Genomic DNA, 17,537 nt, shown 5'->3' with positions numbered 1-17,537 from the left:
ACCCTATTAGCCTGATAGCTTAGTTTATACACACATTTACACTTGCCCTACATGTTTTCACAATAATCTTTAATGTAATTGCATGTTAAATTAAGTGTTAAATGTCAAAAATATTTCAGTTGTAAAAAGAATGTAATGATGTTAATTTATTTACTTAATAGGCTATTATTATTAATATTATTATTATAATATTGTTCGTATGTACTTCGTATAATCATTAACTAAGAGTTGATTCGTCATGACATCGTTTCATACTGTACATTCATAAACACTGGGTTAATATTTGTATATTTGCTGTGTCATTGTCACTGATTGGACGAATGCTGTATGTGATATGTTTACATAAGGCACTAGCATTTTCATATTATATATTGCAGAGAATGCTGACTGTATTTTTCCCCTCGAACGCTGAAACTTCTGTTTACAACGCGCTGTTTTTGTGACTGTCCAAAGCATGAATATGAGGCACGCTATTGGTTGTTGGTTGCTAAGCATTCAGTTGTAACATTCTAACATTGCGTCCTTTACCCAGGGTTAAAAGCAATATTTGAAAGCTCAGTGTGAAAAGTCCTTATGTTTGTTCTCTTTATCTGTTGTGATTTTCTTTGATTATGTCTGCGAATGAGCGAGTGGTAACAGACAGAGAGAAAGAAAGAAAGAGTGGAAGAGGGGAAGAAAGTGTATCTGATCAGATAAAACGGGTCCTTGTCAAAAGACTCCCTGTGGCTGTGACTCTATTACAGGAACATGTGACAGAATATTTAATATCTTGACATCTCTGCTTCCAATACAACTTGCATCATTGCCTACAAAGGGCCATGTGACGGCAGGGTGAGACGGAGCTTTTTCCGTTTCACATTTGCAAACACTGTAAATCCGTATCATTGTCACTTGAAAGGTTAGGATGCTGGGGAATTTGGCCAAGTTAAATTGATTAAGCACCAAATCTACTGGAAAACAGGCTCACATTCACGTAGGCAATAAATAACAGATAAGCCGTTCAGGTTCATTTTAGCTTCCCATTTCTGGCTGACACATTCTGTTTACTCTGATGGTGATGGTGTCAGAGGATCAGGTTCATCAAATATTCTGGCCAATTTTATCAGCTCATAACTCTCAAAGTCACTCTTCTGGCTGAAGTTTGAAGTTTTTTCTTCTTCATTTAGTTTTAGTTTTAAATGGGACCCATTATGCAAAATTCACTTTCACATGGTGTTTGAACATAAATGTGTGCTGGCAGTGTGTGTACACAACCACACTATAATGGTAAAAATCCACCCACTCCTCTTTTTTATTAATCCCCATAAATCATTAACATTTTTCTGTGCTAGTTTTCATCTTCATGTTTTGTTTTAGTTGGTGAATTCGGGTTAATCAGAAACCGGAAACCTTTGCACTAAGCTACAAAACCCTAGTCTGGTCCTACCAGACTCTCATACATTTAATTTGTACATAGATTCTGGCCACTCTCCATTGACAAGTGTTAACTTCCTTGAAGGCGGGTACTCTTTGAAGTTTAAAACTATTGGATCTGCCCAGAGCCACTCTGGATCTGCCTTAACCAATCGCTAACGTTTGGTCGTGAGTCTCGTGAGGTATGTCAACTCAAACTAGCGCACGACCTAAACATCATCGTTCTCAACCACTCCCTCTGTTCGCTGGTTGGACCGGTAAAAAATTGATCGGAGCTAAAACCCAAGAATACCTCAAGCCCAGACGTAGTAAAAATGAAAATTGAGCGGAAGTACGTAGGAGGGGGGAGCCAGGCTAACAAAACCCAAGATATTGTCAGATGTTGGATTGAATTTCCAAATAAAATATCTAATTTGAGCACTTGAATTGGTCAAGAATAATGATAGCTCCATCAGATCACTGTGCAGTGAGAACATAGGATCTGAATGTGCTAGAGAAATTGTATCTTATTGGATTTTTATGACTTTTAGTCATAATGTTTTGATTTACATTTCACTTTTGACTTGGAAATTATCAAACCGTCTGAAAAAGACCTGATACTGTACATCACAGACTATTTATCAAAACATTAAAACATCATGTTCAAGGATTTGTACATAACCTAATCAGTATTCATAAGCCTTCGCACTTTTGTGACATCAAAACACGTGAGGAACATTAATGCCTGGTGCTCTTGCGCAAATTAATCTGAAAATAAAGAGAGAAAGTTAAGCAATCGATCAAACATGGCAAAACACAATTACTTAACAGTGTTGAGATGAATTTGCCTATGCGTGCCTTATGAACGCATATCTAATATGTATGAAGTCATTAGCTGACAAAAACTCCTGCAGGAGAAAGATGAAAGCTGCTTCATGGGTTTCATCATCTCACGTGTAGCCTACATCAGCACATGCACAGGTGATCTTCAAAACACTATATGTGAAAAAAACAAGCCTGGCATGTATGTCTCTATACGGTTAGTCTGTCTCAGTCAGATTTACATTTCAATCGGTCATTAAACTAGTGCCCCAAGCCAGGGGTTGCCATGGCAACAAAACAGGCATTCCAGCACCTGCTGCCAGCCCTGTTCCCCGAGCAACCCATGAAATCAACATCTGCACTTCTGTTTTTGTTTCAAAAGAAGAGACTCGTTTCTCTCTCAACGTCTCTCTGTGGAATAAAGCCCTTGAGAATGATGCAAACCGGTGCTCCAATCAAGTGTTTACTCTCGGCGCCGTCACTATAAACATGATGAAACATCAGCAGGCTTCAGAAATATGAAATGCGCTTGTGGAACAAAAGCCTGTAAGTTTACATCACCTTGAAACGTTTGAGAACAGACTGCTATGTGATGCCAGTTGAACATTTTCATTAACTGTTGTTAAATGCGCATAAAACATGACATATAGGCTATTATGTAATGCAACGTGAACTGATACTTAAGCTCAAAAGAAATGCCTCCAGGCTTCATTCCTTCATATACTTACATTTAATATGTCGTTTTTTATTTCCTTTATGTGTAATTACGTGATATGGGTTTATATCACATTATTGTACAGAGATGCCCAGTGATTAAGTCATTAACATTTTACAATAATTTTCCCAGAATATAAATAAATAAATAAATAAGTAGAATAGAATTAAATGTTCTATGGATATTTCCTTTCATGAAACAAAACAGCCTCGTCCTCATCCTACATTATACTGTTTTGTTTATTGGTTTAAATATCCTTTGATTATTTAAATTTGAACCCAAATTCTATATCCCACCTCTTTTTATTTAGTTTCTGAACCTAGTTATGTTCTGTATGATTGTTTGCTCAGAAAGCAGATATGTATGTTTACTCTGATAATCTCTCCTGGGGGAGTTTTACCATATAAATGACTGTGTACTGGCAGCTGGTCATGTTTAATAGCACATATAATGGAACTGAATCATTTTCCTCTGAGTGGTGAATCGCAGCTCAATGGCAGGATGATCTAAGAGAGGCCCGCCGTGGATGACCCTGCAGGCGTCGTCTCTAGATTCAACACTCCATTATTTCGCTCATCTGTGTAACAAATCTTTGTTTGCTAACAGAACCAAATGAATGGTTGCTGTCTCAGTCAGCAGAAACGGTCACAAATTAATCAAAACAGATTTGAATTGGTAATGTGATCAGAAACAAATCAGTTCACATTGGAACATTACAGGGCCACATGATGCAAAGACCCAAGTAACTAGCTAAAAAAACATAGAGTAGCAAAAATATAAAACCAGAAATAGCTAAATCAATATGATGCATTGTTTAATTGTCCTACAAAGCTACTGTAACTTGGAAGGATATCTTGCAACAAAACAACGCTTTAAAAAAAAAGATACACAGACCATCAACACTTAACACATAAACCTCAATAACGGTCAATTACAGTGGCAACAAACAGCATTCAGTAAAAATAAAAGCTCTGAACTTCACAGCACAACAGTGATAACAACAACAACGCCAGTGAAATAAACAACCCAACAGTAAAACAATAACCAGTAAATAAATAGTAAATAGCCCCAAAGTGCAATATAAAAGTGTTTGTCCAGCTGACTCTCCATTAAGCTTGCTGGGATGATTGTTGTTCTAATGCGTATTTGTATTTGTACATTTCACACACGTTTTCACAGTGACACAATGAGTCACTCACATTTCCTAGTATCTGTTCAAGAAATACGGATCTCTGTGCATGGTAGCCAAATATTCCTAAACGGTCTCAACATAGAGCGGTAGATTTAAGTGCATAGAACTAAATCCCTAATACTTACAAGCACAATCCCTTGTTCTCATATTATATGATGAATTGACTTATATGAACACTGTATTTTTCACTCAGGTGTTTATGGGGAGTATATAAAGCTTTTCAACTCACATCCGATCATCATCATGGCCACGGCGAAGATCTTCTCCCCATCTGTGGTTGGAGCAATGTTTCCAAAGCCAATACTGGTCAGGCTGGTCATGGTGAAGTACAGAGACGTGATGTAGACAGAATCTTTTGTAGGTCCGCCTTCCCATCTTCCTGCACTGGTGTTGAAGCGGTAGGGTGACCCAATGGTGTCACCCAGCATATAAAGCCAACTGTCCGTACGTATTGTGTTACGATCCTCGTCAATGACTTCATAGTCTCCAATGCTGTACCAGATGCAGGCCAGCCAATGGGCCGCCAATCCAAACACGCAAACCAGCAAAACCAAAACAGCAGCTCCATACTCAATGTAGTGATCTAGTTTACGAGCCACCCGGCCCAGACGCAACAGCCGAACCACCTTCAGTGAACTAAACAAACTACTGATACCCTGAGGGAGAGAAAGAGAGATAGAGAAAATTAAATGTACAGTATAATCGTTTAATTGTGTTTTTTATCCATCCATCCATCTATCAAATTATAAACATAAAAGGCCAAAGCAATACTACAGACACCGTTTCTTTTCTTCAGTCAAAATAAAGTTAATTGTCTCTCTCTTAGCACAAATTTTCTGCATTTATAAATATGTACAGGCGTCTGCCAAGCCAGCCTTCTGAAAGCAACAACACAGAAAAGCTGAAACAGAACCTGAGCAGTCAGAACAAAGAGCTCCTCAGATCTGAACAAACACGCTGGAATGTATCCATAAATAACCAAAGTGTACTATTTTTTTTCAACAACAAAAAAAAGTGTACTTCTGTGTTGTCAGAGTATGCTTTTTCCCTCTTATTCCTATTTTTGTCTTCTTATTTCTTGACACCAGAGTTACTGCAATCATTATTCTGAGGAACAGAGTAGGAAATGAACCACTATTAGTTGTAGTGATGACTACATTGTAATATTTGGCTGAACTATTCCTTTATATTTTATAATCCTTAACTGTGTGAAGTGTGAGTGTGTGTTCATGAATAAATCTGCTTACTTGAGAGCACTGCACACCAATCAAACAAAATACCATACACACAAGGACATTATTACACACTATAGCTGAACAGTAGAGACTTGCTGTGGGGGAATGGCCACAACTATTAAATATGTATAATGTCTGTCTTAAATATTCAAGCCAAAATCACCCTGTAAACCTGGCGTTTTTTTTTTTTTTTTTTTTTAGGAATAAAATATTTTTATCCAGGGATTTACTTGGTTACATATTACACATACAAATTGCATCAAGTGATTTAGTCAGTTCTCTACGAACATACACTGAAAAAGAAATGAGGCACTTTCGTTTTTAGCCAGTTTACTGTACTCAAAAATGAAAAAGGACATTTTGGATCAAATTTGGACTGCTGCTTTGGGATACTACTGTAATTCAGGTCAATGGGCATGAATTCTTTATTAAAGTTTTAGTTCACCCAAAAATGAAAATTCTGACATTATTTCCTTACTCTCATGTCTTTCCAAACATGCTGTAATTTTCTTAGAACTTTTCATGCAGTTTTTACAGAAACAGTTCACCTACTATGGGCCCTATTTTAACGATCTGAAACGCAAGTGTCAAAGCGCAAAGCGCAAGTAACTTTGTGGGCAGATCCCGGCGCTGTTGCTATTTTCCCGGCGGGATAAATGCCTCTTGCACCTGGCGCAAATCTAAAAGGGGTTGGTCTGAAGTAGCTTCATTATTCATAGGTGTGGTTTGGGCGTAACGTGAAATAAACCAATCAGAGCGTCCTCTCACATTCCCTTTAAGATCAGGCGCGCTTGTTCCATGGCGGATTGCTATTATAACGGTGGGTTTGCCAGCGCACGCCAGTAGCTATTCACAGCCAGGAGACCGACGTTCACATCAGGGCCGTAAAACACAGATAAGTGACATTGGGGATGATGGGAGAAACCCACCCAAATTAGCTTCGGTTAAACAGGCGTATAATTTGGGTAAATGTGTAGCCTAATATAGTTTTTTTTTTTTTTCAATCTAGATAGATCTTTTCCACATCTTCACGGACACAACAATGATTTCCCTTGTGTTTTAATATTTTTCCTTGTAATAATGTATGATTTGCAAAAATGAAAACTGCTGCGTCTGTTTATATTAGAGAATCAAAGTGAATGCGCGTTAACACTCTACATTATGGCCAAGCACGCGCCCTTAAAATACCATATCCCTAACGCGCAACGAGCCACTGTCTTTAGACAGTTTTTTTCCTGGTCAGTGGCGCAATTGCTTTCTAAAACTGGAAAATAGCACCAGGGAAGTTTTGCGCCAGAACACGCCTCCTCTTTGCGCCGAACCGCCCCCGCGAGTGCAAATTCATTCCCTAATTTACCGACGTGCGTCTGTGAAGGGAAAAGTCCGCTTTGCGCGAGTGCAAAATAGGAATGATACATGCGTCGGTGTACAAAGTCAATTGCGCTGGGTGCAAGATAGGGCCCTATATGTTAAGCTCAGAAAATTTACCAAAAAAATCTCCATAAAAAAGCCATTTTGTCCATATAATAGCTTTGCGTTAATTACAGACCGAAATGTAACATTTTATTCATTGATAATCTTTCCCTCAATGAATCTTTAACTTGAGAACTGCTGAATACTAGATCAGTGAATAAATTATTATTTTAAGCCAATTCCTTTTAGTGAAATGGGTATTTGGGTCTCAAATTGTTTTCAGACTTTTTGAATGACTTTCGATGACCTCAAATATAGTGCACAAGAAGCATGGACTACTTTTATAGTGCTTTTTGGAGCGTAACAGATGAGGTCACTATAAAGTATTATCTGAAAAAGAGCAATGCAAAATACGTTTATAAAATGTATAACAATTCTCAATTTGTGTTCCAGTGCAAATCATACCAGCAAATGGGTTTTTGAACAATAAATAATATCAGTATTTTTATTTCTGGGTGAATTACTCCCTTACATACAGATCAACAAATCCACGGAGTTACAAACAGACACATGCACACAGACAATACAGTTTAATACACATCAAGCAAATGTTACTTTAAATTACAAATATTCATATGAAAAATAAAATTCTCTGGACTGATTTGATTAGAAACATGAAATAATAATAGGGTAACTTCTAATACTGTTTTTGGTTTACATCAATGTCTTATTGATGCCCTTAGGCACAGCATATCAATCAAATGCTGAGTTTTGAGATGAAAGGCCTACTTGAGTGACAGCTCGATGATTCCAGTTCTTCATTCGCCCACAACAAACACAGGCAGTGCAAGGGACATGCAAAAAGAAAGAGGGATGAGGAGGGAGGAAAAAACAAAAACAAAAGATAGTGACAATGGTCAACAGAAGAATACAATAACAGTCAGTGCAAACAAAAGCATGGCGCTTTGAATCAAGAGTGAAAAAGCTGAGCCTGGACTGTTAGTGAGATCACAGGCATCGCAGACATCAATAATCAAGCTTCCGCTGCTAAGGCATTAAAGGCAAAGAGAAACGATGACAGATGTATCTGTGAAATCATATGAGGGTTATGCAACATAAGATAATTACGCAAACAAAAGTTTTGAAATGAAACACCTGAGGATTTAGATTATTAAAAACCACACAGCTCTCCCTGTAGGCCGTAACAATATGCACCTGCACCAGATGATGGAACAGAGATGTGTGTGCAAATATGCTTGGTCCTTGTGTTTGTGCTTAGGGAAAAAGAAATATTGGTTGCATTCCAATTTGCATTATTTTATTCACTAAATGTATGTAATTTGCTGATGAGATTGTGCACAGTTTTGTGTATGTATGCCATATACTGTATATGCCATAGTGTGTGTTACAGTAGTTTGGAAAAAAAAAACATGGATGCACACTTCCCATCCAAGTAATTTCAGCATATGATTATGCACTAATGCTGCCTTTAGGTTATGTCGGAATAATGATGTATTTATGAGATGAACGCCACAATGTCATAATTACCAATAAGAAGCTGTGGATTTTCTTCAGGAGTTGACTTTCCAGGTTTGGGGGCATGTTAATTAAAGAATTATGGTGGAAAGCTCGTTGATATTGTTCATAATAACTCAATGAAGAATAGTGATCAAGCTTGGAAGACAATGCTGGCATTGAGGCATTTTAAGAGGATGACAGCCAGGCTTGTGAGACAAAACTAAATATTCAATTATATCATTACCTAAAAACATATACTATTAGTGCATTCCATCTGTACTCGGAAGTCATAAATTCTGAGTTCCTAGTTGGAACCTTTAACTGGAATGCCCCCTCAAGTCGGAGTTCCGACTCGGAAACTCGGAGGAACCACAACAACCCAGACTACAAAATCCAAAATGGCTGCTCAGCACGTCAACAGAAATGAAACTACTACTGTACTGTTACAGTAGTAATATAGTTTATTAGCACTTCTGTTGTCTGTCTCAATAAATTCAGTGGTGCACACAATACTATACAACCTCTATGTGTGGGCATGATACTTATATTTTCTAAATAACGTTTGTAGTCTTCGAATGCTTTCCTAATGTAAAGGACAAAGTGTCTGTTAAGGTTCACCTCAGTGTGAACTTTAGTTTACCAGCCGTTTTCTCCGCTGTTTCAATACAAATCAGCCAAAAAGCAAACACCAAACAACGTGCATTATTCTCCATCAGAAATTCGTCACCTCGGGATCTAATTCGCCTTGTGTTGCATAACTCTCTAAGGATGCCGTTATTTATGGTAGTGCTCTGTTCTTTGGGCTGATTCTGCTGAGCTCAAAGCCCGGCAGCATGCGCAGACAGATCTGATGAGCTTGATGTAGCTGATCACGGTAAACTGGTGCTGACAGCCCCTCTGAAAAGCCATATGCCCAGGGGCAAGATGAAAGCTCGGATCCTGCGTGTGTGTGTGTGTGTGTGTGTGTGTGTGTGTGTGTGTGTGTGTGTGTGTGTGTGTGTGTGTGTGTGTGTGTGTGTGTGTGTGTGTGTGTGTGTGTGTGTGTGTGTGTGTGTGTGTGTGTGTGTGTGTGTGCGCGAGCAACAGTGAGGGAAGGGAAGAGCGTCTGAGTGGGAGGGAAGAGCGTCTGAGTGGGTGAATGTGCTGGTATCATATTCATTTGTAACTTGAGTTAGATTGTGTGTGTATGTGTGAGTTGCGTTTTTATGAGGTCTGGTATACATTGCCAGAGAGAAGTGTGTTGTTTTCACCAGAAGGTCCAGTTATGATATTTTGATCAAACATTACAAGGTAAAAAATAATAATTAAACAACATGCATGGATGAATTGCTCACAATTAGCGTAAATTATTACAGAATTAAAATTTTTAGGTGAACTCCCTTTAAGAACAAACAATTGTTGAATGCTGTGGAATGCAGGTGTGGAGTGTGACGGCAGTTAACATTAGGCAGAAAGATTGCGCTCATCCTCTGTGCAGTTGCAGAAATTGATTGTGAGTTCAATTAAATGCAGACAGACAGCTCAGTTTAAATCGTTATATGGTCAGAGATTGATCGAGAGCAAAAGCTTCATCCTAGTACACAGACTCCAACCTCACCAGCGAATCACGCACCTGTCCCCAACTTTACCATACCATCACCCGTATTCAGCGAGCGAAAGAGAGAGAGAAAGAGAGACATATAGAGAATTAAAGTGAGAGAGGCGCACCAATAAAGATCTGCCTTCTACTCAAAAGCACTCAAATGCTTTAAATAAAAATTCAAAGTGTAAATATGATAGCATGGAAAGGAACTCTTAGCCCATGATCAATGAAAGGGTTTGTGTGCTCCGCTCTCACGCATCCCGATCGATATTAATTAGCACCAAAGATTTGCTCCATTACAAGCTCAAATACTATGCCTCATACAAAGTACTCAGACAAATGATTAGTTTAATGTTGCAGGGATGTTATACTGCCAGTTGTCAAGATATACATAGGTTTAATAGGCATTCTGAACGGGTGTTTTGAGGTAAATATGGAAAAAAGCGTGTTGCGAGTCTCATCTCAGAAGAGTGCCTATACTTACAAACACTTTTGGATATAGTTTTCTTAATTTGTTGCTGGGTTTTCCCTTGGTGCATTTTAAATCAAATCTAAGGACACAAGTGGACCCTAGCTAGGTAGCATTTTATTAAGATCTCCCCTAGATTATTGAGTTGTAACATCAATGCTAGCTAGGTTTTCTCTGTAATGAGAGCCAACAGATTGCCCAATGCTTTTCTTCAGTTTTTCCTTTCTAAGGGGCATTATTCATGTCTATTACCAGGCCCGCACGGGACAATGTTCTCCACTTCCCCTGTCCCTTGCTTGTTTATTGTTAAATATTCAGATATATCTGATAATGCATTCAGGTACCCATACAGTGTGGAGTACTCACAGCCCCATTTTATCATATTTAAAGCCATTCAGCTAATCAAATCAGCACAGAAATTCTGTGCATAAAGGCCACAGATATTAAGCAAATGTAATTAAAGTAATTAAACGTAATTAAAGACTTATTATTAAAGAAATAAAAGGGTTGTTTATAAAATTGAGTAACACACATTAAACATTAAATGTGGTACAAGCAATTACTTGTATGTACTTCCTATTTGGATCTTTAGTGAATATCAATATTGTGTCAAAGTTCATTTGTTGGGCTGTTGGCTTGGGCAGTGTGTGTGGACCAAGACACTGATCTGAGATCAGTTTTGCTGTTTAACTGCAACTAGACTAGTTCAGAACTCACTCATCATCCAGGTGGATGCTGCACATTGGTGGTGGTTGAGGAGATCCCCCCTTCTATGTAAAGTGCTTTGAGTGCTGAGAAAAGCGCTATATAAATGTAATGAATTATTATTATTATTAGAACAGAGTAGATGCTACACAGAGTCTGAAGACGTCTTAAGACAAACAATTAGCGTAATGAGTTTAAAGGTGATGTTCATATTTTCTTCCCTTAATTTTATAATATCATCCCAACTTAGTATGAACACAGCTATAAGCAAGCTATTTATAGACAGATTTACCACAAAAAAAACATCAACACTGGCACTATCAATGAATTGCTGTGTTTGTTTGAGCTTCCTGACCAGCCCACAGCAAAATTTTAGACGCTTATTGACTCATGCGACTGTATTGTAATCCTTTTAGCTTTTGCCTTTTTCCTCTGGCTATTCTAAATTCACAAAAGTTTGCAACATTCCAAAAACCAATGGAATTTTTTTTCCTTTTTGTACAGGGAACCAGGGTGATGCTAACTTACAGGTTGCCCTACAAAAAAAATAAGTCACCCTTGAAGCACTCTATAATTGTTAGTTGTTTGTCTGTCCAATGGCAGAAAGGGGGAGAAACCAGTTTGCATAGTTTTTTTTTTAATTGACACTAGGTGGCGCTAACAGAGCAAACATTTTGAATTTCACCTTTACCATTTTTGTAATATCCGAAAAATATTCTTTAAGTTTACTTGCGAACTCCTTGACCTGACATATCTTACATAAACTACATGTTCCTGCCTCTGAAATTATTGCAGTGTGCTGCTTTATTTAAACACTTCCTATATATATATATATCTTCTTGCTTTAAACATTGTGAGAAACAAGTACTTCAGCATACTGGAAAACCAGAGCAAAAACAATGCCATAACTCATCACACAAACATATTGATTCGATCACTGATTAATCCTTTTTCATGTTTGTGTGTGTATATTATGCAAATAAATCTGTCATACTGACCTCATCCACGTTCTCAAAGGCATTGATGACATCATAAGGCAGGCAGGACAACAGGTCAATCACAAACCAGGTTTTCAAGTAATTCATGCGAATCAGTTTGGGGTCTGATATCACTTCCCCGGCTGGGCCCACAAACGTGGTGTGGAAATTTAGTACAATGTCCACCAGAAAGATCACATCCACAATGCTGTCCACAACCAGCCAGGTGACGTTGTTCTGCTTGGTTTTGAACGAGACGTTGTAGGGGACCATGATAGCGGTGTAGAAGGTGAGAATGAGGATGACCCAGTCCCAGGTGGTCTTAAAGGCACAGTAGTGCAGGATGATGTGAGGGGGGGTCTTGGGTGTCTCTTGTTTATACTGGGGGAGGATATCTGAGCCCAGCTGGAGAACCTGCATATGAGAGAGAGAGAGAGAGAGAGAGAGAGAGAGAGAGTGGACTCGTTTATATGAGCGGAGAGGAAGAGGAATGACCCGTCTCGTCTGTAATGCCCAGTACAGGAGACTCGCCTCTAAGAAAAATCACATCCTGTAAAACATCTCTTCTGTTTAATAGATACCAATGAATAAAATTAATAATTAATTTTGTAATATATATATTTAATTACCGGTAATATGAATTTAACCATTTCAATATTTAATTTGTATGATATATTTTTATAATTAACATTTCTGTTATAATTTATTAGTACATGGATCTCTGCAATACTTAATTCGGATTGGTCAATCATGGTATTCAGCTGTGAAATATTTCTGAATAATGACTGTTGTCAAAACATTATACTTCTGACCAGTAACAGTATGTTACACATCTGTGCTCATTTTCAGTCTCTCTGCAATCTCTACATTTAAGATCATAAAATCATTTCAATTCAAATCAATATTTCATATGCATTCATTCAGTCATTCATTCAAGTGGCTATGCAATACACCAGACTGTTCTTCTTTTACTCATTTATGGAAAATAATTGGCTGGGGCAGATTATATAGTCACTTTAAATTGCTCAAATTAAATTGTATATTTATTGTCTACTGTCACCATAATCTGGCATCTCCGTTGCATGACAGTTTTTATGTAATTCTAGTATAGTATTAGTATAATATTATGTATACTAGCCCCTAGAATTTAGTTTTTTCTTCACATTTCTTCACATTTGGTGGCAATTTGGCCCAACACTGTTCATTCTTGACCCTGGTTTGTAAACTATTCAAAAACACCCCACATATCTTATTAATCTCCCTGCAGTAGGAGTGTGAGTACTGAAAACACACAGTGTGAGAGGAAATCCGTCCAAGTGTTAGTTTGATCTTTTACACAGATGGATGCGAACACATGCTGACACACACCAGAATCACTCACAGGCGTAAAATGAAATGTATCGGTCTGATGTGCACACACAGATGTACCTCTGCAAGGCGCGAGTGCTTATGTACATTCTCTCCTTTATGTACGGTGGGCTGCAGTTGCTGCAGGACCCCCCTACTGCTGGTCAGAGCCCTGGTCAGACGAGCAAACTTCCCCCAGCCTGAACACAGAAATGACACCGTTAACATTCACTCACAAATACACTGATATACACTCAAAATACATATGAACAACATGTACCTTTGGAGGAGTCATCTTCGATTGGCTGTTTGAATGCTGTGATGTCACTAAACGTACATAGGAAGAGCACAACCTTCTCTTGTTCGTTTCGTATAGGTGCTATTTTCACAAAAAACCATACCGGCGTTCCTGGAAAAACACACCCGCGTACATTTAAACATGCTGTAAATGTGTGACAGATAACATTCTATTGAAGTAAAAACTGTCTTGGCTCTGTTTTACACCTTTATGCATATTCATTAATAGATTAGCATCACAAATGTATGCACCAGGATTGCTGTGTCCCTGCTCCTAGTTTTCACAGCTCGGTTGTGTGTGCTTCTGTTTGTGCATGTACTGTATGGGTCTGTATGTGCGTAATGCTTACGGTTTTTCTTGTACATCAAGATCTCAAATGAGTTCATCTCATAGTTATCGAAAGTCAGCCGAACTTTTTCAGATGTGTCCTTATCTGTGAGCTCTCCGTACATGAAGCTGAAAGAGAAAACAAACGCAAAGTTTTCATACAGGTTTTGGAGACTGTTTTGTGACTATTGTAAAGTTTCAATCAAAAGTTTAAATACTGTAATAATTTACTCGTGTCATTCCAAATGCAGTTGACTTTGTATCTTTTGTGGAACACAAACGTAGAACTTTAATAAAACTGAACTGTGACCAGGGGTGGTCGAACTTTTGAGTATTTTAAGTACCATTAGTATAGTGGACTCAAAAGTGACAAAAAGTGCCATAATAATAGTCCATATGAGTTGTGTGATTTATTGCAAGTCTTCTAAAGCCAAAACGAGAGAATTGTTGACAGCATGTGGTCAGATGGACTAAATGTCTCATTTTGTGTTTCACAGAAGAAAGAAAGTGACATGGGGTTTGAACAACCTGAGGGTGAGTAAATGGTCAAACATGAATTTTTACCTTCTTTTTTTTTCATGTTTGATCTCTAAAGATTTTACAAGTGAATTAATGGGTGGGTCGGTCTGTTGCTTAATTGATCTGTTTAGTCATGATGGGCAGATCAAATCTAAATTTTACTGAAAACAATTCAGCTTTGCTTTACTGTGATGACAGAAGCAAAGAGGGAGGGATGATATGTTCAAGAGACTCTACAAATGTGTCTTTCTTTGAGGCTTCTGAAACTGTGACTCTAATGAGCTTGTCTTGTGTTTGGCATATCAGGGAAAAGTCAGAGTTCAAAGCTTGCTGGCTCAATAACTAAACTACGACTCTCCAGAAGACAGACAATTTCACAGATACAATTCTATTTCTGACATTTAGCACCTGCAACATAGAAAACTGTGGCTCATGTAACAGGATACTTACTCATGTATATGTTATTAGACTGTGCTCATTCTACCCCATTCAAGGCAGTAAGATTTTTTTACCGTTTTAAAGGAAGTCTGTTATGCTCACCAAGGTTGCATTTATTTGATCAAAAATACATTGAAAATATTAGTACAACTTAAAATCATTTGGTGCTCAAGAAATATTTCTTAATATTATCAATTTAATTGTGACTTTTTTTGTGTGGAAACTGTGATACATTTTTCAGGGTTGTTTGATGAATAGACATTTCAGAAGAACAGTATTTATTTGAAATAGAAATATTTTGTTGCATTACAAATGTGTTTACGGTGTACAAATGTTGTGAACAATTGAATGCATTCTTCCTGTATAAAAGTTTTCATTTCTTTTCTGCTGAAAAATATTTATTTTGCACTCTTATTTTCCCAGTTTCCACACATAGGGTGTTGGGTTGTACTCTATACTATACTGTACTGTATTGTATTGCATATTGTAATACAATATTGCACTGTTCATATACTGGTTGTATTGTAGTAGGCATACTTCATTACAAACAGTATTCTTGTACATTGTGTTATCCAATACTACTGTAAATGGTAGATTGTAAGTATACTGTAAATCTTCAAATTCAAGTGCAATCCTACATGAACTGTCTCGACCTTTCTCTCTTTTTTAGAAAAAATATCATCAATATGGTGTGATATAAAAACTATACATGAAACCATGATTAAGCTCTGCGAAGTCTAATACCTGCAAGTGCTGCTTTTCTGCATGACCTCAGCACGGTGGTAGCCGGACAGTTTACAAAAGCCATCATTACTGTAAACGATGGGCCAGTCTACGATCTGGGCATTCCCCAGCACAAAATTTGTGTCTGTGGAAAGAGCATAGGAGGGTATGGGGAGAAAGCAGGTGAGAGGAACCAGGCACAAGGTCAACAGTAAGAAAGCAAGTGGTCAGTCGCTATGGTAATGTCACATGAGGCAGGATGAGTGGACAGTGTCACGGCAGCCGAAAGCCACTGATCTGACATGTTTATGACAACATGAGTATTTCAGCCTTATTTTATTGGTCTGTGCCTGGGATGGTTTTGCACAGCAGTACGTGTTGCTTTAGCACATAAAACACTGCCACATTTTACTACAGCCCCATTCAAAATACAATGACAAAGTTTATCTCGAAACCTTCCTTCTGAGATCCCTTGTCCACATACAGTTCCCTGCCTTAGTTTTTTTTTTTTTTTTGCTTGTTAAGGTGAACAGAACGAAACCTATATGGTACCCTCAAACAGCCCACAAAGCACCCACATACTATTGTGATCCATAGTGCATAAAACATTTAAAAGATCTGCCTAAAAACATTGAGTTCAAATATAATTGATGACTTGTCTGTCATTAATGGAAGTCTAAGTGTTTGTACAAGTCTAAGAAATATCTAATTGCTGGTGAATTTTCCAAAGTTTGCGGGGTTGTAGCATCAAAACTTTTAAAGATATTCAGGAATTTAGTTTGAGACACTTATAAGCAAGTAAATGAGATATGCTTGATCACACCTGTATATTCGACCTAAACTTCCACTGTTACATTAGTTTTTAAATACTTATATCTCACCTAAATAAACAGTTGTGTTTTATCATACACAGCGTGCCTTTCTGGGTGTCTTTTGGCTGTTATGAACTAGCTTATGTTTTATTCTGTTCAAAAGTTTCAGTAAGATTTTATTTTGTGGTCGGGGGGCGTAATCATTTTATTCAGCAAGCACACATTAAAATGATCAAAAGTAGCCGTAAACATGTTACTCAATGCTACCGTAGCGGGATTTGCACATTTTCACGTTTTTAACATTGATAATATTAAGAAATGTTTCTTGAGCACCAAATCATCATATTAGAAGGATCTCTGAAGGATCATGTGACACTGAAGACTGGAGTAATGATGCTGAAAATGTAGCTTTGCCATCACAGCAATTACATTTTAAAATATATTAAAATAGAAAACAGTTCTTTAATATTGAAATAATATTTCACAATATTACTGTTTTACTGTATTTTGGATCAAATAAATGCAGTCTAGTAGAGTATAAGAGACTTCTTTCAAAAACATTTTTAAAATCTTACCCCAAACTTTTGAACAGCAGTGTATATAGTACCAAAATTCTGGCTGAACAGAATTAAATTATCTTATACCTATAATACTGTGAGAAAGTGGCTAAAACACACATTTTGATACCCTCAGTATCTTCACAAAACTTTCAAACACTCTGCTATGTCTATTTTATGTCTTTTCATGGTCCAAACGCACAACAGAAGTCTTTGGAGAGTCAGTTTCTGCTATTCAGGGTTGTCGCCGTCAATCCCAATTATACGCCAACTTTTACTTTTACACACAGTATTTTCCAAAAGTCTATGTTGAAAAGAAAACTCTCTGTGCCAGGCTCCTCTGAAGTGGGCTTCATCTCTGTAACCTTGCTTTAACCTTTCCTGTGATGTCTGTCAATGTTAGTGTGTTAGTGGCTAGCTTGTTAAGCAGGCTATCAAGCTGATTAGCTGACAGTAGTGATTTAGCGACTGCTGAGTAAGCCAGTAGCACTTTTAA

At 37.7% G+C, this 17,537-nt stretch overlaps 2 protein-coding genes across 5 annotated transcripts in view; one reads left to right on the top strand and one right to left on the bottom strand.

The window, feature by feature from the left end:
- Positions 1-17,537, top strand: part of plb1 (phospholipase B1) — a 72,333-nt gene that overhangs the window by 27,046 nt on the left and 27,750 nt on the right. The window lies entirely within an intron of this gene.
- kcnh1a (potassium voltage-gated channel, subfamily H (eag-related), member 1a) overlaps positions 1-17,537 on the bottom strand; it is a 46,901-nt gene that overhangs the window by 26,785 nt on the left and 2,579 nt on the right. For 2 of the 4 annotated variants that reach the window (XM_079632193.1, XM_079632195.1), the window contains 7 exons: positions 15,694-15,817; positions 14,015-14,121; positions 13,648-13,776; positions 13,449-13,567; positions 12,042-12,434; positions 7,559-7,585; positions 4,351-4,777 (listed from right to left, as the gene is read on the bottom strand). In XM_079632193.1, coding sequence (XP_079488319.1) covers positions 4,351-4,777; positions 7,559-7,585; positions 12,042-12,434; positions 13,449-13,567; positions 13,648-13,776; positions 14,015-14,121; positions 15,694-15,817 — 1,326 coding nt within the window. The remainder of the gene's footprint in view (positions 1-4,350; positions 4,778-7,558; positions 7,586-12,041; positions 12,435-13,448; positions 13,568-13,647; positions 13,777-14,014; positions 14,122-15,693; positions 15,818-17,537) is intronic. The other 2 variants (XM_079632194.1, XM_079632196.1) reach the window with 1 other exon arrangement.

The sequence above is a fragment of the Phoxinus phoxinus genome, assembly GCF_949152265.1.
Source record: "Phoxinus phoxinus genome assembly, chromosome: 13".
Taxonomy (NCBI): Eukaryota; Metazoa; Chordata; class Actinopteri; order Cypriniformes; family Leuciscidae; genus Phoxinus; species Phoxinus phoxinus.
This window is presented reverse-complemented; position numbering and strand designations above follow the sequence as displayed.